The sequence below is a fragment of the Ambystoma mexicanum genome, chromosome 9, assembly GCF_040938575.1.
Source record: "Ambystoma mexicanum isolate Mex_15411 chromosome 9, UKY_AmexF1_1, whole genome shotgun sequence".
NCBI lineage: Eukaryota > Metazoa > Chordata > Amphibia > Caudata > Ambystomatidae > Ambystoma > Ambystoma mexicanum.
Window position 1 is genome coordinate 1,534,246,705 of NC_090931.1, and position 27,384 is coordinate 1,534,274,088.

General features: G+C 44.6%; 1 protein-coding gene across 1 annotated transcript in view; it reads right to left on the reverse strand.

The window, feature by feature from the left end:
- Positions 1-26,774, reverse strand: part of LOC138489459 (zinc finger protein 135-like) — a 63,399-nt gene extending 36,625 nt beyond the window's left edge. Inside the window, exons 1-2 of the mRNA XM_069617180.1 lie at positions 26,703-26,774; positions 18,201-18,647 (exon numbers count right to left, since the gene is read on the reverse strand). Coding sequence (XP_069473281.1) covers positions 18,201-18,591 — 391 coding nt within the window. The 5' untranslated portion in view covers positions 18,592-18,647; positions 26,703-26,774. The remainder of the gene's footprint in view (positions 1-18,200; positions 18,648-26,702) is intronic.
- Between the last annotated feature and the right edge of the window lie 610 nt (positions 26,775-27,384).

The following is a 27,384-nucleotide window of genomic DNA, read 5'->3' on the forward strand; positions in this document are numbered from 1 at the left end:
ACAGGCCTTGTGCTTCTTGTTGATAGTGTGCAGGGGACGTGGGTTTCCTTACTTTGGAAACTTTTGTCCCATTACTGAGACCAAGACACTCTCCGTGCCTCAGCCAGGACGGAAGCCTGACTGGAAGGGGTCAAAGACTTCAGAAGACTCAAGGAAAGAGGACCGAAGGGGAGAAACCAGTGCTTCCAACAGCTTCATGAAAAAGGGTTAAAGAGAAATAGGCCAAAAGCTAGAGGGGAGTGTATGGTCAAGGGATGGCTTTTTAAGCAGTGGGGTAACCGTCACTTTTAATAGCTCTGCAGGAATGTAGCCCGTCTGACAGGAGGCATTAACCGCTTTGCAAATCCAAGATAAGATGCTAGACGAAATATCTTTCAGGATCATTAGAGGAACAGGATCGGCTGACTTCAGGCACACAATGGCCCAAGTAGAGTGGGGCTCGAGCATTATCCCCAGCCGGGGTTTGACCAAAGGATCAATGCCTACAGAACTTGCTTCAATATTAGAGCAAATATTTTTCGATCTTACTGGTAAAGAAGTTAGCCAACACATCACAGAATTCCTGAGTTGGAATCACTGGCTGGACGAGTCCGATAGCGAGGAAAGTGATTTTACCAACGCAAAATGTTCTCTAGGTTGGCTAAGTGCCTTATTGATCTTTTGGGCAAGAAAAGCTTTTTTGGCTTCCCTAATTAGGGTATGGTAGTCACTAGTTCATTCTTTAAAGACAATATTTTCTTCCTCTCCATAGGCAATGCGCCATTTTCACTATGCCTGCCTCAGACGAAGGCGAGCAGCCTTAAGCTCATTGGAGAACCACAGCTAATATAGACGCTTGCGAGTCTGAATGCTTTTCAAAAGAGCCACTATGTCTGCTGCTCTTTGCAAAGAGCTGGTGAGCAACAAGAAGTCGACTACCGGCGTGGGCTGCCAACTAGTGTCCACAAGGCCAACCAGTGTCTACAGTTTGGCACCATGCCACTTCTGTCGTAGGGCATTAGGTAAAGAGATGTTATGAGGTGGCTTAGGGAGTTGAAAGTGAAATGAGACCAGATAATGAGCTGACCATAATTTACTGACCAGTAAATATCCTGTAGGAGATCCTGTATTTCGGAAATCAGTACATTAACCTCACTGATAGGTTTAACATTGTATACAGCTTTTCTTTTGGTTAACATCCGGCGGGCTTGAGTTCATGACCTTTTGTTTTGATATGATGGCAGATTATAGCACCAGCAGCTAAGCACTCTGTCAAGGGATATATACAATTACTGTGTGGTGAGTGAGGAGTTGCAGGGAACGCCCAAATAGCTTAAAGGGCCGCCTGAGTCAGTCTCATCCCACCTGAACCCCGCTCCACGGACAGTCCACAAACAGTCAGTAATTGCCAGCTTTCTGTCTCCACTCGCTTGTAAGATTCTGCCCGTAATGTGACAGTGCCACAATTAAAGTCAAATCTTGCGTTTTAATATGGTTGCTTAAAAGAACAGCGATGCACTATGAAACCTATGTATTACTGTGATATATCAGCCTACACTGTACACCTGATGAATTTGACAAGTGCTCCAGCTCCGGATCCCGCTGTGTTGGCTCATGGGCTCTTACTGAACAAGAGAGAGAACATATGGAAAGTAAATAATATAACAAATGGGATTGGTCGGTCCTACTTACTCTTTGTTACTGGATTCTTTGTTTTTGGCTCCTGTCTAACTTGACTTGCTCCCTTTGCTTTGGCTTAGCAATCAACCGATCAAAAAGCAGGGAACTAGGAAGAGAACATCCTACAGCATGTAAACACTCCCGCCATTAACCCCCACGTGCTTTGCCGCTGCTGGGTACTACAGAAGGTTTTAACGGCTTCTGGGTAGGACCAGCAAATCAAATGGAGCTTGCCTCCTGTTCCTGGATTCCAGGTGTCTGTGGCACGCAAACACCTGTCCCCGTATTCCCCACAAGCTAATGCAAACGCATCAGCAAATAAAAGGTACTAGTGTTTAAGGATAACAGCTTCCAACTATCAATGATATCTGCAGAACATTGGGCCAGCATCCTGGCATTGCCAAAGATTGTCAGGCACCCTTCGCAGCTAGGGGTGGGAGGCCTACCAGAGAGGAATCTAGAGTCAGTCCTACTCCAGTGGTTGATGGTGCAGCAGAGAAGGAACACATTCCTGCCCCCCATTTGTGCCAGAGTCGGTCTTTGCAGATTCATAGCTCCAGTCTTGCCTCTTGTTACATATTCGGGCCACTGTTAGTTTTCCTTGCAGAAACATCCAGGCTCGAGAAGGGAGAGAACCAAGAAAACCAGCACCACATACTGGAAAGGAGCACGCCGCTAAACAGCCACACTGCCGCAGCGACTCGATTGCAGCACTCTGCTCACCAGCAAGAGGGACGCCAGGCCTGCATTGCTACAGGGTGGAGTCCCACTTTGCGGGACCACCAGAAATTGGCAGCAATCTCGTGCCTGTACACAGCACCAACCAGATAAACAGAGACTGAGAGGGAACCAGGGACTGTTTCCCAAACTCACCAAACTGATCCAGGAATTCGAACTCAGAAACCGCCACCATGTATGCAGAGAAAGTGGGCGGGTTGATCCCCCTTTTCAAGACACTTCCGAGGAAGAGGAAGAAAGGGCCAGATTGGTTAGGGAGAGTTGGCCAATCTTCGCAGAAGGAAGGATTTTTCAATGATTGTTATTACTAGTATTATTAAGCACAGACCTAGCTTCGGAAAGCAATGGAGCACTTTACAATCACAAGGGTGGAGGGGGGGAGGAGAACATGGTGAGACAAGCAGAGAAACAAGGGAACAGGGAGCTAACAGGGGAGGGCTGGCAGTGTGGTAGCAAGGAATCTACAAGAAATCAGGGGAGGAAACCGTGGATACAGATCACCAAGTCTCCAGTAGGGTGGGGGGAGTGGAGGGTGTGAGGACCTAGTTGTTAAGGAGGTGCCAGTCATTGAAGAGGAAGGTCTTGAGCTCCTTCCGGAACTGTAGAAGCGAGTGGTTGAGACTAATGTTTAATGGGAGGTGGTTCCAGACTTTTGGTGCGTAGACAGAGACGGGAAGTGTGGGTGTATCGGATGGGGCCAGAGGTGGAGGTGTACAGTGACCAAGAGGCCAGCAGGAGGATAGCAGGCAGCTCTTTGAAACGTGTTGTAGAACAGGTGAAGCAGTGACCTGTTTGTAAAACATGTGTATAGAGAGGGGTAGAGTAATGGGCCAGGGTTCGAAATTGAGATTCGATGAGCGGGAACTAAAAACCAGCTCCTGGGTGTAGGCAGGAGCTACCGCAGGGGAACTAGGAGCTACCAGAGATGCTACTTTAACTTTTTGTCCATTTTGCATGAACCATTGTGTTTAAATGTGTATTAGATGTGTCCTAATTCATCTTTATTAACCTTCTGAAATACTGAAAGTTAATGTCACATTTACAAGTTTGGAAGGCACCAGTTGGCCCTAGGAGCCAAAAGCAGCTCTCAGTAGTGGTTGGTTTCAAGCTAACCAGGCTCTACTATGCTAGAAGCAGGAGCTAAATAGCTCACAGCTCCCTTCAATTTCGAACCCTGCATTTGCTATTGTGAGAAGACTGGAACAGGGCGAAAGGAGGGTGGGCGAGTATTAGTGAAGGCGGCGGCTGAGTGGTGGTGGGGTCGGCGGCGGCAGAGTAGTAGTGGGGGAGGTGGGGTAGTAGTGGGGGAAGCGTGGTGGTAGTGGGGAAGGAGGTGTAGTAATGTGGGAGAAACCTCAAAGGGTGGAGGCAGGAGGAGTGACACATCTATGGGGCAGAGAATCGGCGGGTGGAGTAAGGGAAAAGAACTAGAGTAGAAGAGAAGAGCGTCCGTGGGCGTCACTGAAATCAGATGAATTCTGCAGAGCAAGTATAAGGCACTAGCCCAATCCCAATTAGGACACTAGCCTTTGGTGAGAGTAGGGAAAGTTAGCAGTCCCTGGGGGAGTCAGTGAGTCTGCAATTAGGGGAGTCCTACTTGGTTTGAGATAGACCTTAGACAGTAGGGATCATCATTCAGTAGCATTAACTGAGGTAACAGACACCTGGGTTAGGAAGGAGGGTTATAGCAAGACGAGGGGACAGGAAACCCTTGCTCTGTCCTTGATACTCAGCGTTTTCTGCACCATCTGTGACAGATATCTCCTTTCCACCGTATTGCTTCATCACAAGCTTTCCCACCACTTTGCCTTGTCGGCTCCCTTTGGCACTTCCTTGTCGCTCTGCCATGCTGTGCGCTATCAACCACTCCACCCGCAGTGCATTCCTTCCCCCTACAGCCACGCTGCTTGTTTGCGGGTCTCTGCTTAAAATGCCCAAAAGGAGTGGGCCCGGATGATTGTGTGAGACAGCCCCGACATAGTCAAGTGGGTTGATTCCAGCACATGGTGATCAGGAGCTCGACAGGGGAGTGGATTCCAGGCTGTGCAGCAGCCAGGTGGTGACATGAATTGTAATTTATAGAGGGGCAAGCTGCCCACTGCCAGCAGGGTACAGTGTCAGACACCTGTGAGCAACATACTGATGCGGTGGGGATTGGGAAGGGAGTTCCAGAGGGAGGGCAATTCAGCATTAGTATTTCATTAACATGTAAAAGTGGCTTAAAATGATTCATGCTTATAAAGCCAGATGACCTCTGATCATAAGCAGTGAGCAAAAGGTGCAATCTAATTTTGTTTCCATTAAAGGTGTTTCATTGTCTCTTCTGTTCCTGACCTTTCCTTGATCTCGTTTTTTCTTCTCGTTACCGCTCATTTTTACAGTCGCTTGCCTTGAAATCCTAATCCACTCAGCCTCCGGATGCCCCAGTCCACCACTTATTTCCCCATTTCCCGTTAGTGTGGCAACATGGCTTCGGAGAAAGGTAGGGCCAATCTATGAATGCTATCCAGCTTGAGAGAAAAGGTAAGCGTCCGTGTTCATCCTGCCACGGACCCCCTCAGACCCATAAAGATTTCTGTCTGGCTTCTAACAGGGTTCAGTTACCGGACTGAATAGTGGCTAAACAAGCTCAAATGATAATAAATTTGAATGCATTTGGCAGGTGTCAGCTGCCAGGGACACCATCACCTTGAGCAGATGATTGGCAAGTATTATGGTTAGTCCACGCAAATGCAAGAAACCTGTAAGTGTTTGTATATTGCAGTTAACTATGATAGTGAGTATGACCCTGTTATCCCGCACCTCCTGTATTCCCTCGACCTAGGGTAGGCGACCTACCAAGGCAATGCCAGAATGAGACCAAGACCTATGCTAGAGGTGTGAGCGAGTTGAGAGGGACCTCCGTACCTGGCATGCATGGAGTCCTGTATGTACCCTGGTACCATGGCAAATCCAGGGAGTTAGCCACCTCCCCCCACACAGGAACCGACCCTTTGGGACTAGGGAGGGGACCCTGCTATGCTCAACTCCCCCTAAGCATGATCTTTCTTGAGACGAAGAGAGACACAAGTCACCATCCCCCACAGACCATACCCTTTATGGGGTATGCAAGAACTAGTGTGTGTAAGAAACTTTTAATACTGGCTGACAAAGCTTCCAACCCCATCTTCATGTCTTCGTCTTTAGGGAAAGGAGCAGCACAGCAGAAAAACTGACCTCCTGAAGGCACGTTAGGCGAGGAACCAATCGGGAAGGAGTATCCATGCAGCCCACAGAGTTTAATTATGCCACAATGCACATTGAGAGGAGAGACAAATATAGAGGAAGAGAGTACTGGCGTATCTGGAGAGAGTGAAAGGTGTTGGGATTGAGAGCCCTGCACCAATTTTGTTGTAGGTCTGTGTGAGGGAGTGCCGTGAGAGAGTGAGAAGGAGATTAAGATCAGGAGGGAGATGGAGAGAGGCGTCAGATCAGGCAGGACTGGGAGTGTAGTGATCGGAGGGGTGAATGGTGGAGTAAGATCAGAAGGGGAGAGGAGAGTAGAAATATGGGGGGTGAAGAGAAGAAAACCTGTGAGGAAGAGTAGACGGGAAAAGCAGAGGGAAGTGATTATCAGGTTTGGAAGGCCATAGACATAAAGGAAGGAGACAGTTAGATGGTCAGGAAACCTCTGGTTGAGTCACATAGAAAGTCCCAGAGGGACAGGGACATAGATGAGGCTTCAGCCTTGAGGCCTCCTCTGAAAGGACTTAGCCAGTATGGGAACCCTGTCTATAGTGAACCAATATGCCATTGAGTCTTTTGGGAATAGGGAACCTGGGTAAGGGAGGTTGGAGCCCCCTTTCAGGTGAAGGGCAAGTGTACAGGAACCGCCCTTCATGCTTACACTTGACTCAGGACCCCAATTGCCTTTACTTGCCGGTTGCATCTTAATAAAAAATGAAGATGTACTCGCCATTAACATGCTCACTGCTAAACTGGTGAGTTGTAAAGTGGAGTAAGTCATCGGTTCAGAATTGCTGGAGCTATTTAGCTCATGGTTTGAGCCTACGAGAGCCTGGTTAGATTGGCATCAACAACTATGAGGAGCTACATTTTGCTCCACAGGCCAAACGCTGCCATACAAACACATCCATATGACATTTAGGAATGTGTATAAATAAGCAGTAGGGCACATCCAGAAGGCATTTATTCATTTAAAGCATACTATATAATTGCCAAAAAACTATAGCCTGCATCTCTTGTGGGGTTACATTTGCAGCTTGCTATGTAATAGCTCCTGGTTCCTAGAGGTAGCTCCTGCTCAATGGATGATGCTGGATACCCAGGACCTGCTTCTAGTTCCTGCCAATCAAATCCTTACCTTGATCCCCATCAGTTACTTGTATGGAAATGCCCTTGTTGGGGCACACACCTTGTAACCACTTCAAATCTCATGCTGCACGACTAGAATGCCTTCACAGCCTCCTTCAAACCAAGAACACACCTTTTCCTACTGCAACAAGGTTGTTCTAACATAATCGTATACCTGAAGTAAGTAACGTGGTCTTCCATAGGGTCCTCTTTTCTATTTTGGTGGCCATGCTGCGTGTAGCCCTTTAATGAAAGAGGGAGGGAGGTTGTTAGTGGGTGCATATTGAAAGAACCCAATTCCCGAGTGCCGCTCTGGTTCTACTTGTTTGGCAGTGGCACTTAAAATTCTATCCACCCAATCAAATTGGCTTTAGAGCGAAATCGAGCACAACAGATAATCTATTTATGTTAACATCAGCTATTGAACATGCGTGGATAAAGAGAGAGAACTGAATGTCAATTGTGTCGATATAGATTTCTCCGCCGCCTTCAATACAGTGATGAGAAATCACCTATGGCGGAAGCTAAACTCCTGGAATATTCCCAAAGGATTATTGAGAATGTTCATGTTATTATGTTCGGACACATGTCCGTTTGCGCCTGGATGCTAAGGGCAGACTCCCATGTATGATGGCTACTAGCAGCGGAGTGAAGCAAGGCTGCATAGTGGTGGCCATCTCATTCAATGTATATTTAGCAGACATGCAGGAAGCTTTTGAGAACACTGATGCGAACCCTGTAAAGATGAGCACAGTGGTGCTTGGATGGTTGGCTTACGCAGATGACTTGGTTATCTTAGATTATACTCCCACAGGTCTTCAGCGAATGCTAGGTACTCTAGCAGCTTACTCTAGTGTCAATGGGTTAACTATCAATATTGCGAAAAGTAAAGTGATGGTCTTCCCTGCGAAAAAAAAAGCTAAGAAATTTGTGTGGAAACAACAATATGAGGTTAGAACAAGTCACTACCTACAAATACCTAGGAATAGGGATTGATGAGAAGTTAATCTGGGTTGACCATTGGATTTGCATTAAAGAACGTTGCCTAATAGCAGTAAATGCCCTCATTGCCTTCACTGGGAGAAATGGGGGATACTCTGTAACGGCGATTCTGACACTATATATTGCGAAAGTAAGAGTCATTTTGTTGTATGCAGTGGCAATATGGAACACAAATATGTTAAGAGACTAGTTGCATTCGAAGCCAAGATGTTACACAAATTAATGTGGTTTCCCCAGAATGTACCTATTGAGTATTTATATCTCGGGTTGGACCTCAAGGGAGTGTTGTCTGCATATCTAAGCCAATCGGTATTGTTATTTGATAATCTCTGTACCCTAACTACAGATACAATTATAGTATCGTATCTTCAGGTGCTTCTGAAGTTAGAGGGCAGCTCGAAGTTTGGAACAGTGGGAATTTTAAAAGCCTTACATGGGAAGTGGTCAGCAAATTATATGGAAACACACACAATCCAGGGGCTAAAGTCCTGGTTAAAAAACAAACTTCAAGCATATAGTTATGACCAATCCATGATCGATTTAGCAACTAAAACACATAGTGGGTCCTATTGCCAAGTAAGGGCAAATCGAGCATCCATACGCAAGTACACTATAGCATATCCATGTATAAGAACATTTTGCACTTATTTAGTAATGAAATTTAACATCTCAGAAGCATTGGAGACAAAGGGTGCGTGGCTGGGCCTCCGCAACGACAGGCGTTATTGTCGACTGTCTGGGAATAACGTAATTGAATCTCTACAACATTTAATAATTGACTGTGATAGTTTACTTTTGCTTCGGCATACGTTTTTGAAATCATATGTGCTGGGCCCAGGGTTGCAGGCAGCAAACTTGTTCAACAAAGAACTTGTGTAATTGAACTTTAAGAAACCCTAGAAAAAGGTTCAGAAGCAGAGTGGTCAGACGTTGCAGGGCGCTCATTCGAAGGACTCCGATTAATTATCTTTTTGGGTCCTATTGTTTTGTTGAAACTACAAGAATCAAGAGGCCAGTGTGAAGTGTCAAAGTGGTCCTAAGAGGGTCGATCAAAACCCCTCGTACACCCTAAAGTCTTTGGCACATTGGAGAAAACCGTGGGAACTGTATATGCCTGACCGGGGGCCGAGGCCCAGACTTAGGAAAAGCAAAGAGCCTAAGGGGACTTAAAGGACTGTCTATTGAACAGTGGCAAGTGTGAACTCGATGGAGGGATGCCAAGAGAAAGCTATAGGAAGAGAACCCGATGAGATGAACATATCTTGAACTGTGTGAGAATGGCTATGTGAACCCGGCTGAGGGATGCCTGTGAATTGAGGATTAACTGTGATATACCCGTGATCATTGTGACGACAAATGTGAACCTGGCTGAGGGATGTCCACAATAGATAGTTGGTGAAAACGACATTGAGTCTGTCGAATGATATGTTTCTTGAGAGAAATGCTGTAGTGAACTCGATTGAGGGAGGCTAACGTTGCAAGAAGGATCAGAGCTCGGCTGAGGGGGATCCAAGGGGCGAAGAGTAATCGCCCAACGTGAAAGGATTATCAAATCAAAAATTTGTTTATTATCTCAGGCAAGAGACTTTTGCATGAAAGAGACTTGGTCCCGGAAGGTCTTGGCATCGTTGAAAGAAAAACTGTAACCTTGTGCTGATTAGGCCCAGGAGTTTGCTGTGCTCCACAGTCCTGCCTTGACCTGTTCTAAACAACCATCCTGACTATCATCTGATAAACACTTCTTTCTTTTCTTGAAACAAGTTTCTTTTAACATTTTAAATTGAATGCAATTGAATTGAGGAAGTTTTCTTTATTGTGCTTGTCAAATTCTCGTATTATTTGTTCTGGTTTGTGTTCGTAATCTCTGTATTTTTTTCTTTTTGGTTCTTGGTTTGCTAATGAAATTGTCCGACATATGTGAAATTCTTGGTGAAATTCTTGGTGTTCTTTATTTTGTAATTCTCTTAAGAAATGTCACAAATTTGGGTTGTTTATATTGATTTTTTTATTGAATCTGCTGTGTCATCCTTCTAATGCATTGTTGGCACGTGGCTTACCTTCTAATGTTGTTTGGTAGCAGTTCCATAATGTTACAGGGAATGTTAGCCTTCGTCTTGTTCCACTACGTGTCAATTGTCCTATCCAATTGTTCTCCATATAGTCCAATAAGTCCGAATTTTCCTCCTCATGATTCTTATAGTATGTACTTTCAATCAAATGTTCGTAAAAATGTACAACATGATCTTTTACAAAAGCCAAGGCAAAAAGTTTTTTTATGTTGTATTGGTTTGAACTGTCCTCTGTATATTTCGTGCTTAACCCCAGTTCTTGTAATTTTCTCCATATGCTCTGTGTAAAATGAAAAAAACACCTTTGTACCCTTGTTTCTTTGTATACTGTTGAAAATGCCTTAATTTGGGCGATTTCATAGTCCATGATTATTGTATTCGGATGGGAATCAGGTGCAGTCTCTTTAATTTTGTCAAACAAGATTCTGTAGGTTTCCTCATTTTTTCTTGGCATTAAAACATATACAAGTGGTATGATTTTGTTATTAATTGTCCCATGAACTATGAAAAATTGTTGAAATGGTTGTGGGCACACTTTAAATGTGGCGTCGCTTTGCCAATGTTGACTCTGACTGAGATGTACAAAGTTGGCAGCAGCCGAAAAAATTATTATTTTTTCATTGTTTATTTCCAGTGTGGCATGATGGAAACTTTCTCCTTTTGCGGTCAATTTAAACACTTCTGGTATTGCCATTCCTGAATACACCATTGGTACCGGTGGTAGATTCTCCTTTTGTTGTTTGGTACGGTTTATTGTACGTTGTATACATTTTTCTCCTGGTAATTGGGCCAATATATGCATTGGTAACTTATCACAGACACTAGAAATCACTGACCCACTTACTTCTCCTTGACTTTCTATTGCTTTTCGTTTCAGTTCATTAATTGTTTTTTTAATGATGATGTTAGTTTGATCTGGTAGATGGTTGTGTTCATTTTTGGTTTTTACATTCGTAGCTGCAGTTATTGCCCTTGCGTTGCATTTTGTTTTCCCGTACTCTGCGCACTTCCAATAAGTGCGTTCATTTTTCTCGGCTTCTTTATAGAAAATATAACCATTATAAATCATTTGTTTTCCTCCTTTTTGTGTGGTGATAAACTCCACCTTGTTCTCCATTTTTTACTCTGAAATAATGAGGAAAATAAACTTTTTTATCAATCCTGTCACATGTTTTTTTATGGTTAATATATATCAACCTTTAGTTACATGTTAGTTATGTTATTATTACCTGTATTATTCTGAAGTAACGCTGTTCAAGTTCCTGCAGTCCGATCTCAAGTGTGGTTCTGTCAGGTAATGACGGTTTTTCACAACCGTTATTCGTTCATTGTTACCTAGGCAAGGTTATTTACTCGTGGTTGTCACCTATGTGCTTAACCCTTTCTACCCTGTTCTGTTGTATACGAGGGGTGTGATGGTGGTTCGTGGGCATGGGGGGGGAATGCTGTGTGGCAGCGGGGTGTCGGCTGAAGGGGGTTGGGGGGGATCCCCCCATATTAAACGGTATTATTTATGACATTTTATATTGGTATAGTACTATTTTTTGTCTACTTATTTTCGACATTTATTTTTCAACATATTGACTCTTTCTGTTATATGTATATTTTTTCGATATTTTTGTTTTTGACATTTTTGTTGTTCGACATTTTTGTTCTCGATGTTTTCACTATAAACCCTTGTATGGGGATACCTGGAGGCGAAGTCTGGCCACTGGACGTTCTCCAGCGTTGTGAATAGATCGATATGTGGATGACCCCATTCTAGTAAGCCGTTGTGTAAAATGTCAGCGTGCAACTGCCATTCGTGCTCTACGGGAGGTTGTACGTTTCTGCTGAGGACATCTGCTAGAAGATGCTGTTCCCCTGGAACAAGAGGAACATGCTGTGTTTCAGCGCCAAATTCCAGCTGGTCTAGCTAGTCTAGACAGACCTGGAGAGTGCGCCCCGCCCAGTTTGTTCATATAAAACAGGGCTGCCGTGCTGTTTGTTAGGACTAGAATGGTTTTCCCTTGTAACTGGTCTTGAAAGGCTTCTAGAGCTTTGAAGACTGCTATAAGCTCTAACAGGTTGATGTGCGTGTTTGCTAGAGTCTCAGTCCACCCGCTGTATGATGGAGATAATGTATTCCCCACCCTGATAGGGAAGTATCTGTAGTAAGAGTGGCCTCTATTGCTGGTGTGATGAGTGATTTCCCCCCTTGACCACCACTACAGAGACAGACTAGAGGCTGCGAGGCAACCACTAGATCGTCCCACTGACTGCTTGAGACCATTGTCGTGCGAGCCACTCTAGTATTGGACGCTAGCAGATGCGGGCATGGGGCACTAGGTAGATGCAGGAAGCCATTATTCCGAGCAGGAGCATGGCCTTGCGTACGGTTATCCGATGACCAGCTATAAATCATGGAATAGCATGTGTTGGAGGGGAAGACAAGACTACACTGTCTTCTGTCTAAATTAAAGCTCCCAGAAATTGTTTGACTTGACTGGGAACGAGGCTTGAATTTTTCTCATTGATGGAGAACCCTAGCAGAAACAGTAGGTTGATGTTTTCTTGTGTGTTCTTGAGACACGCTTGAGGTGTGTCTCCTGTAATTAGCCAGTCGTCTAGATAAGGGTACACTGGAATGGACGTTCTGCAAATGTGGTCCGCCACCACTGCTAGAACTTTGGGGAAAACACTCCACTGAGAATATGCCAAATGGCAGTACTTTGAATTAATAATGAGTGCTCCCCACTTGGAATATTACGAACCTTCGGTGTGCTGGCAACAATGAAATATGATAGTATGCATCTTTCATATCCAGTGGTGCCATGTAATCCCCTTGTTTGAGAAGAGGGATTACCTTCGGCAGTGTAGTCATCCTGAATGTTTGTGGCTTGGCATACTTGTTTGCAGGACGCATATCTAGTACAGGGTGCATTGTTAATTTCTTTTTGGGTACAAGGAAGTACATTGAATAAATATTGCTGCTTATCTCTAGAAAGGGAACAGGCTATAAGGTTCCTTTCTGAAGTAACGTCTCCACTTCCGCTTGCAGGATGAGCTGATGTTCTTCGACATCCTTCAGTGCTTTGGTTGATAGTAACAGGGTTTTAGTAGAAACTTGATGGAATATCCGTCTGCGATAGTAGACAGCACCCACTGGTCTGAGGTGATTTCCTCCCATGTGTGGGTAAATGATGAAATCTCCTACTGGAGATGCATGGGAGGGAACCTTTCAAATTCCACGATCTTTATGTCGTCAGTAGTGACGTATCTTAATAAAAGCATATAGAAGAACAAAATCATCACGTTGGAGCGATTAAGGATTACACCATCTTTTGCTGGTAGCACACGCTCCAAATGGACAATATGCATTTTTGAAACCATTGGTTCTCTCCTGAAAGCGACTATCTAATCTTTATGGTTCAGGAACATAGCTTCTAGATCAGAATAGTTCCTCTGAGTATGAAGGACCATCACTTTGGGGTTGTTAAACTCAGAGTTCCTACCAACCACTTTAAATGTGGAATCTTTCGCATTTTGTCGGCCACCGCACTCCATTCTGCCTTATGGGGCAGATCTGGCAGATAGTTCCGGTTCCCTTTCGACAGAAAACTCCTGACTTTGTGGGTCTTGGAAACTGGGAATCATTGGATTATCACTTTACAAGGTGTCCTCCACTGTATAAGTAGAAAGGTTACTATCCTCGAATTTCTCATCTTCAATCACATCTCGTGATCGGCCTGCCTTTAATTCCTGTTCTCATCAAACTGATCTGGTTTATGGTCAAAAAGCCAGTCACTACTCCCGTTTCCCAGCTGGTCCTAACCCCATCTGTCTTCCTACTTTGCGGCAGCGGCGTTAGATTCCTTAAAAAGGATTTTGCCTCATTTCATTTCTGCCCTTTCAACTGTCCGATGTTCTTCAATTTCTTTTCTTGTATCAAGTCCTTGTACTTCTTATTATTTGATTTCCTTTTCTTTCTTGATTGAAATATTGGAAAAGGACTGGCATCCCCCGTGGATGGTTCCATCAACTCCTGTTTGATTTGGACACAGGCAATACCCTCAGCACCCCTTAAGTTCATTTATGGGGTAACCAAAAGGTGTCCAAGTTGGTAAATTATTTGAATTTGTCGTGTCTACTCCCAATAATGGATTAATCACCAGAGGTGGCCATACCCTTGCCATCCACAAACTTATTTTTTTGGCAAATTAGTCTGTATCAGTGTTTCTGCAGGTCGGGCGATGGCATCCCTCTCCCTCGATGGATTGGTCTTGGAAGTATTCTCCAGGGCTTGAGCCTTCTTAGACAATTGTTGAGCCTCTGTATCTTTTTTCCCCGTAACAAATACATTAATAAAATTAGCAATTCCTTCGTGTGCCTCCGTTCAAATTCCAGCGACTCTTGCAGCTATATATATATATATATATATATATATATATATATATATATATATATATATATATGCACACACGTTGGGGTAGCTGCCTCATTGTCCACTCTTGTCTGTAAGGACGTGATCATTGATTCTATAAATATCGATTTAGAGTGAACCATAGCCAAGAGCGTCACTTGATCTTTAAAGTTCTCATTGATCGAGCCGTACAACTTTATAAACAGAGTCAATGCTGTCATTAAAGCTGACATGTTTGAATGGGCATAAAATGCTGTCAAATTATTAAGCTGTCCACCGAGAGTTTCAGGCGAAAAGATATCATCTTGCAGCGAGGTGGAGGATGATCAAATCCTTTGGCGAGCAAAGCTTTGGCTCTGTGGAAAAGGAAATAAATCGAGCCTGGGGCTGAAATACACATTCTTTTTTTTGCCCAGTTTCCTCATTAATCTCCATTATTGGGGCACTGAGAGAGCTATATTACTTTTCTCAATAACAATCTTCATTCCCGTCAAGCAATTATGCTCTCCTATGATGTAACCTGCCGTTTCCATTTTTAATTGGCTTACTATGGTTGCAGACGTAGATTCCATATTAGACTGGCTACCAACTAGCTGGTGGCTCTGCGTACGCATTATTTGGGGAGGCAACATATGAACCATTAAGTTTTGCTCCAAGGTCACGATTAAGATTTTCTCTTGATTTTCCAATCCCAATGAACCTCGCCACATTCGCTTTTTTTGTGATTTACGTTCTTACACAGAGTGGGCTTGTCGGGCGATATAGACATTTTTCGTTTGGGATGTTAGTGTTGCATCTCCGGTGATAGGCCGGGTTCCAAAATCTCTTGACATTCTATACCAGCCGTCAGATCAGATCGGCCCTCCATGTTACAGCATCTTTTAGATCCGATTATTATTTTAAGCTCGAATCCCGTGGGCAAGCGGTGGAAACCACAGAAGGAAAAGCGGCAGGGAGAGGGCTCTGATTTTTGTTTGCCAAAGGGTTCCCGCCCTCCTGGGTCTTAACTTTTAGCCTTGTTCTTGGGAATGACATCCTGAACAGCCGTCTCGTAATGGGTAATGAGTGGGCACTATAAATAACGGTCTCAATCAGTTCAACAGTTGTAGTAGCGCACCACAAAACGTATCCCTATATGTCTCAGTGTCAAGGTGCAGCCGGGGTTGGCCCAAGGCTCCGGGGGCTCCCAGGGAACACAGGAAACACTCCTGACACTGTGCGACGCTCGCATCAGAGGAGGAGATTTTAATTAATCAGTCACCTCTTCTCTGAAACACCACTGAAAAAAAGACTGTCCACAGTATTACAGCACAATAGCAATTCCGGTTAACCTCCACACTGGAAACGCTCCCGACGCTCCGCATTATCCCGAAAGCGGCTCTTAACCGCCCAATCCCCAATCCGAGCAAATGAAGATTCACTACCAGGCGGCGCCGGCCGTTATCGCAGCAGCCCGACCTCACAACATCGGTCGGCACTGCCCATTATCACAGTGGCTCGGACCTCACACACTCCCAAACACCTTGGCTCTCACAAGCAACTCTATCTGGACACAGGCCTCCATCGCTTTTTACACCATGAAATGTTCACAGGACCAATATTGCACTGGTCATGTATGGGGAAAACAGGAAAATCACAGTCAAAGTGGTTGAGATAGAACGACAACACTGCCGCACTCGGATAGATTAAGACGTCTGGTGGGTCATAAGAAATCGTGCACAACAAAAGCATAATGGCAATAGCACAGTGAGAAAGAACAGGCAAAGTTAGGAAAAAGTTGAAACATTGTAGCTAGCAAATGGTAGGAGTACACTGCTATATTGTGTGATATCTGGTACATGGCCTATTTGGGCATCTGATGTTACCTTGTCATCTACTGCTTCTATGACTTTTTTCATGAAATTCCATTACTTTTTCTTTCATATACAACTGAACAAAAGTGAACACCTGGTCAATATCTGACACAAAAGGAGTATGCACAGGTTAACATCCGAAACAGGAGTGTCTCAGCTAAAACCCTGACACATGTTGCTCGTACATAAACAGTGGACACGGTGAGAGGCATGGTATCAAGAGAGACGCACAGACTCAACGATGTTCGTTTTAAAACATTTATTTACTAAGGTTCCTGGGTTGGCTTAATGCCTAACTGGCCCCATCTTTGAAGGGATGGCTCCCTTAAATGATGTTTCTAAAGGCCGTCGACGTTGGATAGTCCAACATTCTTTACAAAATGTGATAGGAAGTCTTTAAAAAGGAAGAATACTGTAGTTCAACAGAAAATAGGGAACCATGGTTGGTTTAGGCGGTCTTCTCACCAGGTGGGGTTAGGTCAATGTCACAAAAATTAGCTAAATCAAAAAGGGCTGTTCGTAAATCCTTCTCCACAGATCCCTTGCAATATTCTCGTCAGCGTCTTTGGTTCCTTGGGGTTCCCTTCCCCAAGCTTCAACGTGTTCAACAAGTCCCAAACACCACAAAAGAAATATAACCATTCCTTATGAAATTGCTCAGGGTTCCCGTCCCCAAGCTTCAATCCTTTCAACACTACAAAACAATAGGTCTCCAACCGCCTGGTTTTTTGCTCCTCCTAGGCATGGCAACTCTGATCTGTAACCCCCCTCTTAATTCCTGGCTCCTCCTTTTAAACCTTTCACCTTGAGGTGATTCCTGCACCCCTTCTTTCTTGTTCTCCTTTGCTTCTTCCTCCTGCACACTTGCACCTTCCCTTTTCTGTTCCTTTTTTCGACCGTCCACTCTTGCACCTTCCTTTGCTTTCTTATTGTGCCTCTTGCACACCTTACACACTTTTATTCCCTTAACGTGCACCCTTGCACTTATCCGTTTCTTTCTCATGCCTCCTGCACACTTAGCCCCTCACCAACACCGGATCAGCGTCCGGCATGCCTTTCTCCTTCAGGCTTCTACTCCTTGGCTTCTCGGGTCCAGACAGCATCCCCAGATCGCTTGCCACCTTGTGAAAAACCACACCTTTTATAGTTGAAAGAACAGTCAAGTGGAGTCAGGTGTGAGTGGTCCTTATTAAATGCCTGACCGTGCCGGACTCTTTAAGTGGGACAACCTCAGTTTTTCCTATTGTAGGTTTCCCTTACTTTCCGCCATGTTGTTTCTATGGGTAATCTTCACTGCTCCCTGTTACCTCTTCCTCGTCCCATATTGGTTGAAAATGTGGAGGGGGTGATGGAAGGGCTTTGGAGGATAGATCTATTTCTCGCTACTCTATCATGGAATCGACAATGGACAAAGGCTGTCCGCCCTCGAGGGGATGGTTGCCCCTACCATATTCCTGATGATTGATTATACAAACATTAGTCTTGATGGTATTCCCTGTGGTCTAGATTGGTAGAGGACAAATGGATATTAATATCAGATGTCAGTCTTTGTTTTAGTAGGTTTTTCTTCCTTTCCCACCTTGGGCAATTGACTCTTTCCTTGCTCCCCCTTCGCCCATAGATGACGGGATTGGAATAAGGAAAAATTGGACCTGGATTAGGGTGACAGGAATCAATGTATCCCAATAAAGGTGTCTGGGACTTCCTCCTCCTATTCTATCAGCCTGTCAAAATACTGCATCTCGCCTGGGGTATTCCCACGAAGGCAACCCTAGATTCCCCTACCCAGGTGATCCTTCTCTTGCTCGTCCATCCCCAGAGTGATGGCCCTCCCCTGGCCAACTGAGTAGAGGACTCTCCGGGTCTTAATTGGAGAACAACCCGATTTATTTATTTTAAATCTACTAGGTTTCTCACAATACACACAGGTCAACACTTTACTGTAATGAGTGCTCCAAAATCAGTAGGAAAGGTCAGATTATTCTGGGAGAAAGTACATGCAGCCTTCATTTTCTACACCCTACAATATATATCAGTGCAAAATGTTGGATTACGGTTGTTTGGATTTAGTAAACTGTGTCACATAAAATTGGAACAATGTGGTATAATATGTTTACTCCTCACCTGCAGCTAAGCTTCCAATCCTCCTTCCACCAGAATCCTGAGAATCTTCGGCAAACATCTCCTCCTCGACTTCAACTTTTATCAACTTCTTAAAGCCCTGAGGTTCTCCGTCAGAAGCTTCTTCCATGTCTTCTGTTTTCACCACGGCAACTAAACTCTGACAATCCTGGGCAGGTGGCTCCTCTCCCACTACAAATTTCACCCAATCTTCTGAGGTCCCACAATTCGCAGACAAAACATCTTCCTCTTCTTTAACCTGCACCTGGATAACAGGGTGCGAACAATCAGTAAAACACAAACCATCTTCTACTTCAACCTTCACCATCTCCATCAAATCTTTACAGTCCCAGACAGAAGGTTCTTCTGCTTGTTCATTCTTCAGCTGGTCCATGGTGTCCTGGGAATTCTTAGCAGATGGTGCTATGCCCTCTTCAACTTTCAGCAAGACTATAACAGAGAAAGAAAAGAAATGGAAAGATAGAGTATGTGAAAGAGGGAATACAGATGTTAACCTAAGCAAGGAATCTTCCTTTCAAGCTTGCTTACTGCCAGCTTTGTTTCATGTAAACCACGTTTCACCCTATCCATTTTAAAATAAATAAGTGCATTTAGTTTTTACTATAAACCATTTACACTATTAAAATAAACAATGCATATCATCAAAATACATACCATCACAACATAATACAAAATATGAATACATTATATATATCAAAGCATCCTAAAAATCACAATAACAATATGATGCATATGAAAACACAGCGACAAATTCAATTCCTTTAATCAACACACGTCCTTATTTAGGAGGTTCACACCGCTTTCCAGATGTCAAAGAAGCACCTGTAATAACTAAGGACTCTGCTGTATAGATACAAGACCACAATGTGTCAGTTGCAATTTGTGCAGAGGAACTAACAAATTTCATGTATCCTTTCCAATAAAATGTGGCTACACAGGAGCAATCGGCCAAAATATGCCTAGCTGTTTCAACACATTCCTTGTAAAGACAACACTTCCTTTCTTCGTAGGCTATACCATGCCATGCCCCTGTGCACTCACAAGTGGTATAGATATTAAAATGCAACTCATAATCTAACATCTAAGCTCTGCAATACTTTAATAACTAACTAGGGGATTGACCTGACACGAAACTTCTACGATACTTACCATACCTCTTTTTACATGAAAGTGCAGGGAGATTCAACACACAGTCCTAATCGGAAGCTTTGATTTTTTATTTCACTAAGCAAGATTAACAATGGTGGGTGTAACGAGAATAAGAAATGTGAGTAATTCCATACAGGTGCTTTGCAAGTCTAAATACGCCTGATTAATGGCATTAACTCCAGTGTTCCACTCTTTAAGACCTAAAATTTTAGATTAATCTTCAAATGAGTACTAACCGCATAAGCATAAATGACATCTAATGAACTCTGCAATCCCGCTGGGTTGCGGTCCAAAATCACCATCATCTGTATAAGAAAGCCATGATATAAATTCAGTTCCTATTTTAGGGGGAAAGTTGCGACAGTTCTTAAGTGCAGCACCCAATTCAGCGATGTATAAATTATAAACAAAGGGGGCCATCACATACCCCTGTTTAAGGCCATGATCAATGTCAATTGTCTTAGAGACTGTCTGTCCATGTTCCAATCTGGCAAAGACTGAGGTTTTTGAACACATCTGTTTAATGAAATATGACATAATGGGATCGACGCCCCACTGTTCAAGCTGTTCCAAAGTCTAGGGCGTACCACACAATTGAATGCTCCTGCATAGTCTATATAACACAAATAGAAATTCAATCAGTGATTTGATGGGTATCTGCAAAGGTCACAGACGATGAAAAATCTGCCCTACTCAATAAACATCCAATACTATCAACCATGGACGTCCTCCCGAAGGTGCATAAGACGTTTGCAAAAATTCCAGAAGGCTGCGATCTTATGTGGCATAGGATGGGCCACTGAGAGGATTTCAGAGTATATTGATAATGTATTACGCTCATAAGTACCGAAACTGAAGGCATATATTTAAGATAACGCTGAAGCCAAAAGGGTTATAGATCGATTGGATTATGATAACTGTTATACTGAGCAATAGTACATTGTTCAATCATTGACTAATACCCTTCAAACATGGCGCTCTTGGATTAGTGAATGGCAGCTGAGGAAGGACTTCCCTGGTTGCTGTGACAACGAGATTACAAACACATAATGGATCAGCACGCCGGCGTCCGATACTGCACAGCCGACGTGCGGAGATCTGAACTAGCTCTTGTTAGGTAAGACACAGAGGGGACGTGTTTAAACTGGTGGGGGACGCAATGACATGCCCACTCATTTTGGTGAATCATTACACGGACAGGTGTCTGTACAATTTGAGGAGTTTCAGTAAACATATACAAATGTCTCACTAATTGATAACGGTAACAATCACGTTCTTTAACCCCAATGCGGGGCACTGTTGATACGGTATGTCTGTCATACCGTATGTTAAGGGCAATATGTAGGCACCAAGAAATATAGAACAATTACTGAATTTCGATCACTTCACTTATTTGAATCTATTGGTATTAGACATTGGACCGCATGTACACGGTGTGGGCACCAATGTGGATTTAACCAATAGTGACACAGACTTTCACTTTGTTAGAGGTGGGGATTTAACCCAGAATTTTCATCAAGAAAGGTGGTAATCTTTTCCACTTGTAATTAAATTACCAGGATTAGGTAAGCCAAATTCCCATGTGGCAATAGCGCAATCACATGAATATGTAATGTACCAATAGTATTTTTACTAATATTCAACTGAGTCATGTTCAACGTACAGTCTAACAATAAGTAGATGAGGATCAATAGAGCATACATTGGCCTGATTAGCAGTTATTTACAGTTTAATGGATGACTTGAGTGTTTATTATTTTTGACTGTTTGCGCCATTGTGCTAAGTAATTACCTCTAGTCTAAAGAAATCCTTTTGTTTTTTCATTTCTGGTTTTTTCCTCCCCTACCCTCTTTTTTGCTTTATCTTAAACCTCAATGATCCAACCCTATACCCCACCCCTTTTCTCTGTCTCTCCTTGTGTGCATAACTAACCTTATATATGTATTGTATTTGTTATCAAATCTGGTGTATCGATGTATATGATAAGTGACCAGAACATGTGACTTGAACATATGCCCTATTTTGTTTTGAGAAAGGCTCTTGTGAAGCCGAAACACGTGTAAACCACAAGGTTGGCACTACAACATTTTTTCTTTTGCCACAAATTATTTCAATACAATTTCTTTGAAAAAGACTTAAAACAGTGCGGCACAGTTATTGTGTGTGAAAAAATGTTTTGTAACCAACCACGGAGGTAGGGGTTTTGGTTCTGCCGCAACCTTCCACATCAACGCGACACGTCCTTACGGAAGTAACATCAGGTCGCAGGCATAAAAGGTTGTACCCCGGCTTGATCCCTCAATTTTCATTTTTGTATCTGCAAACGCATATTGGAGAGCCCAGATGTTATGGACAGTACGTAGACCAAGTATTTGCGATCAAGTTATGCTCCTCAAAACAATTAGTCACTTCACCCAACAATAAAAATGAGAAGATCTTGCAACTGGAATCCATCATTGCCAGCAGATGGCAATTATGGGGGTCTGTTCTCAGCCACTTTTTAAACATTAGGACAAAAGTAGATTACTTCCAACTAGGCGGGATAACTCCCACGCTCCAAATGGAAGAAAAGATCTTGAATAACAATTGCGCCCACAAAGCAGGAGCTTGTTTAATGACTACGTTTGCATTTAGATCCAGGCCCGGCACCCTCGATGCCTTAAGCCCCTTAATTACATTCACGATAACATCCATATCAAAACATTTGCATCCCTATCAGTCCTAATCAGATTTTCCACTTCATTCATTTTTCCATCGAGTTAATAGCAATATATCTCCTTAATGTATGCCTCCCAACAGGCCTCCAACATGGGGTTCACTTTAACTGCCCTGCCCTCAGTATGATGCTTCCTATATAATTGCCAGAAAATGTTTGTGTTGTGTTTGTATTCTTAACATCCCAAATGTAGCTGCCAGTTAGCATAGCACACGTGTTTATATGACATCAACCAGTTTTTATAGCGTGTGCACTGCTGTGCAGTCAGCTTTAATATATCTGCAAAAATGCAGATTTCCACATCTTTTAATCTGTCGAAGCAGTATGTAACCGTTTTTTCATTCTACTAATAGCAGCATCATAAAAGTTATTATGCTTATAACAATTATTCACAACAACTTTATTCTTCATGGTCAATTTCAACTTACTAATTAACTCAGTATAAATATGCAAATGGTCAGAGGCACACGATTCAGGCATAAGGACACTGATACTCATCAATTTATAATGAAACCTTTGTAGATTATCCTCTGTCTATATAATCCTATGGCACTGAGAATTAACCATAATATTTTGCTGCATCCCATGATACTTCCTTGCTTTACCCATCGCAAGAGAGAAGTATAATATGGTATGATCACAGTATGAAGCATGTTATATTTTACAGCAAGCTTCCTTATCCGTGCTCCCTTAAATCAATCCTGGACGATACTTTCCCATTTGTCCAAGTGTTAAGGCCAACTCTGCCCGTGCAGGGCAATGGGTTTACATAATCCAAATCAAACCTGTGTAGGAATTCAAACTATTTCCAGCCATTATTGCACTTAGGACTACTATTCTTCTCCCGATTAATATTCTTGTGTACATTTTTTGTCATGTCACCTACAATCAGCAGGTACTGTACTCAAATAAGCCAGGTCACAGTAGGAATAAAAATCATCCGCGACTATCATGTGAGCCTTGGGATGCTTGGAGGTCTACCCCATCATAATATTATCACAACGGTAATTCTGCTGATTTTGAGGGAGCATGATGCTGGGGGTAAATCCCCTACTCCTGGGCCAAACCCGTAGTATGGGGGAGCGGGAAAGTGGCAGTAAATCCATTACCACCACTTTTCCCCCTGCATCACCATACTTGCAATGAAGCCCACAGTACCTGCAGAGGACTGAACCGGGTTGGCTGTTAACCAAAAGATAGATCATGGGATAGGAAAGCATTACCCCTGACACAGATCTTCATAGTCAAATTATCTGGCCATGTGATACGCCAGGTTGGTAGTGAAAAGCTAAGAAACCAGGGGAGTCACTCCCCCTGCTGTTTGTGGACACTGAAAAGCCAAGAGAAGGGAGTCATTTTCCTGGCAGTGTGAGAAGCTGAAAAAGACCTGGGCAAGGGAGACAATTCCCTAGGGGTCGGTGAACATTGTTAGGGAGTCATTCTCTTGACAGTGTGAACTGCACGTAGAGCCAGGGAAAGGAAGCCACTTACCCTGGTATTGGGAAAAGCACTGAGAAACACAATGAAAGTCAGGGGGGTGGGAGTCATCCACCTAACACGGTAAAGACACAAGACTTTCTTGTTATGAGCCTTGGGGGAGCCTCAATCCAAGGAACTATGAGATACCTTAATGGTGTCTCACACGCTAGTTCTACGGGGATCTGTCATCCAGGTGGCCAGGACACGGCCATCCCTTTTGGATCCAGTTCCTGGGGGTGGACCACTGCGGGAGGATCACATGGGACTTCCATCACACTTCCCCACATGAATAAAAGGCAGAGCACGAAAGCACCCTCTGGCAAAACACACATGGAAGCAGCAGTTCCAAGATGGCAGTTTAATACGAGGAGAAAAAAGGCAAGACCAGAAAGGGTTGCAAGGAAGAAATTGCCTTTGGCCTTTTCACAGGAAGGAAACCGCTACTTTCACAAACCCTTGAGAATAAGAAACATAAGACCAGGAATTAAAGCTGAAGAAAGGTGCATTGTTGTCGAAGGTACCTGTGGTTCTCCCGCATCGATAGCCGAGGTGGGGAGTAGCGATTGCCGCTGTGGCACTGTCCTTGGCTCCTAAAACATAGCCGCTCTAGTAAAGTCAGCACAGCCGGTGAGTCCTAGAGGCTGATAGCAGACCGACCCATGTTAGAACCAAGGTTGCACGCAGCAACATTGTATGATGAAATCTGCAAAGAACAGAGTGTAAGACGTATGTGATGAGCAACGTGAATATAAATGAATATCCAAGGAGTGACTGAACTTGTGAAACCAAGGCAAATGCCATATACAGTGTGGTCCGGTGCCACATGAGTGCTCATTCGAAGATCTCCGTTAGGTATCCAACTGTGAGAGTGTAAAATTGTTGGACTGTGAAATCGAAGTGGTCCCGCAACGGCTCAAGCTAAATCGTTTGCACATTCGAAAGTCTTCGATACCTGATACGAACTATAATTGGTCTGAGCCTGGCTGAGGAAGACTAGTTGTATAAAAGGGATTTGAGCACGGAAGAGGGGGTTCCGAGATAAATTGCCCGACTTGTCATTGTTTTGGTACATCAGGCTCTCTAAATCAAGATACTTTGATGAGACTTTTTAAATTCAGCATTCAGGCCTTTGAAATTGCAGCTAAAATTAGTTCAGGGATGTTCTACAGACAGATCCATCTAACGGGGTGGCAAATGCCGTGCCACTGATGTTCCAAGTGCTTAACTTTCAATTTGAGAGGTTTATGATCTTCAGTAAAGCAGGGGGGATGGGGAGCAGGGTTTTAAGTGGGTCGGGCCAGCCAGGGCCAAGCCCCGGCAGGCTTCGAAATCTCATTTTGAGGTCGGACCCTGCCGGGGCTCACTAGTCCCCCCCTGAGAGCCCTGGGCACAACATGACAAGGATTTTTTTCTAAACCTTGAAGCACTCGCTCTTGTGTGAGAACATCGGACTTCAAAAAAAAATGCCTTTCACCCATATTGGTGGTGCCTCACCTGCGTGGCATCCCTTCAAGTAAGAGATGCCCATCAGCCGGCGCCATCATTATGGAGAGAAACGCGAGGCCACTGGAAGCAGAGGCCTCGTTTTCTAAATTTTGAAGCTTGCGCGCATTCACAGGAGTTTGAGTCTTTAGGAAAAAGGCCTCCGCTTCCAGCGGCCACACCCTTTCAGCCTTAATGGTGATGCTGCCCCTCCTCAGCTGGCGAGGTGCAGGGCCACCATTAAGGCTGAATAGGTGAGGCGTTATCCCCTACCAAGAAAGCCTATAGAAAATAAATGCAGAAATCAGCCCCCTCTTACCCTATAGGAAGAAGGTGCTGATCTGTACAAAAGGCTGCATGGCAGGGGCGCTAGTAGCCCATTGTGCCTTGGGGTCGTCAAGGGGGCGCGGTCTAACAGGCCATTAGGCCACGCCTCCTTGATGAGCCCCAGCTCATTAGCAGTGCCATTTAAGGCACTGACGGTGAGGGAGTTGAGTTTGTCGTGGAGCAGTGCCGATCAGGTAAAGGGGCTAAATGATTTATTTGAATTGTTCATTTATAAGTCGCTTAATACTAACCAATGGTTTCAAAGCGTGGGATCGGGATTCAAACCTGTGTTGCGCTGCGTTGTCTTGCTTCCAGTGTTCAGCTGGTCTGTCACGTGGAGATAACTTTCCACTTCCAAGCTTTGGGTCTTAAATTGGGTTTAGAAAAGGAAAGAAGAGCTGGGATGCAGACAACGTGTGCTAAGTTTGCAGAGGTGTGCCCTTATGCGAGGAGAGAAAAAAACACTTCAAATAAAAATGCAAAACTTGTAAAGCAATGTCCTGCAGGCTCTGGCGTTCAGCTCGTGTCATTCTGAAGTCTTACTGTGTACATGTGTATTTCCCTTTATAGATGTAGATTCGGAAGTATCAGACTGAAAAGTGATGCGAGCTCCTAGGCCAGTGCTGAATGGAGAAATGATACCAGAGCACAGACATAGTAATATCTCTGTAAATGATGCGCCCACAGCACAGGGGGGGTGATTTACACTCCTTCAGCGCCTTGTTCTGCTTCCAGTTATTCTGCCACAGGGGCACTGCTGGGGGTGAGAGGCAGGAGGAGACACATCTGCAGCTCCAGGGAAGGAACTCTGTGTCTGGGTCATGTTGGGCAGGGGATGGAGAGCCCATCTGGATCCAATGTGCACTTTCCTGAATGCAGGGATTACTGAGCAGGAAATGTGGGGGCTGGGCTCCGACATGTAAACATGGCCCAAATAGGAGGAAGAGTTCGGCCCCGAGCGAGACCCTGCCGGGGGGGACAGGGGGGGCTCAGCGTCCCCGCCCCCCCTCCCCGGCCTAGTGAAGTCCAGTGCCCGTGTGGGAAGAGTAATAATAATAGGAGTAATCTGTGGGGCTGCTGGCTTTGGACCCCGGCCCGTGTAGGTATGGTGGGAGGTGGTGGGGGGCAGGTCGTGTTTGGACCCAGGGCATCATCATCATCACCCTCCCCACCCCCCATGCTCCGGGTATTGGAGGCTGCGTGACTTTGCCACACTTGAGGGGGCGTGACCTCGGGGGCGGGTTCAGGTGGTGGACACGGAAGACGTGCCAGTCCGGGGGAAATATCTCCTAACACCCCCCAGAGGTTTGGGAGCGGCCGGCACTTCTTACCCCGGTTTCCAAAAGTTGCTTCTCCCGCATCTTCACCACCGGAAGTGACGAAAAAGAAGCCGCCAAACTCACGGCGGTTTCCTGTTCCGGGTCAGCGGAGGCAGCGGCAGTACAGGCAGGGCGGAAGTGTGTGGGTAGCAGGGATGGGGGGGGGGAAGAGGTCTAGCTATCCCTGTCTAATGGAAAAGGGCTGGTGCAGAATCCCCCCAACACACTCTCAGAGGTGCAGCCAAGCTTGCCTAACAAGTGGGGCCTGAAGCTAATGTAATGTAGCATCTGTAAATGCCCACAAAGCATTGCTGAGGAGGCATTTACAGACTGTGGGTGGGCCTGGCCCACTCAGGCTACACCCTGTCTAGCCTCTGCCCACTCTCCAGCCAACGAGGACGCCTGTGAGGGAAATAGCCAGTACTGTTTACTAAAATGCCACTGCACTCTGATTCCTCCCACCACTAATGCCCCCAGCCGCTCACATGCCTACCATCTCCCGCCTTCCCTTCACCCTCACATTCTTCAATGTACTCCCCTACCTGACACCGCCCACCCCCAATGTCTATCCTCGCTCCACACATCCAATTTCCACACCTTGACCTCGACTTCCAACAGCTCACTTCCCAATCCTCCCGGCTCCCAAATTAATCAAGGAGTTTGTTGAGATTGGCCTTAGGGTAAAACAGATAAC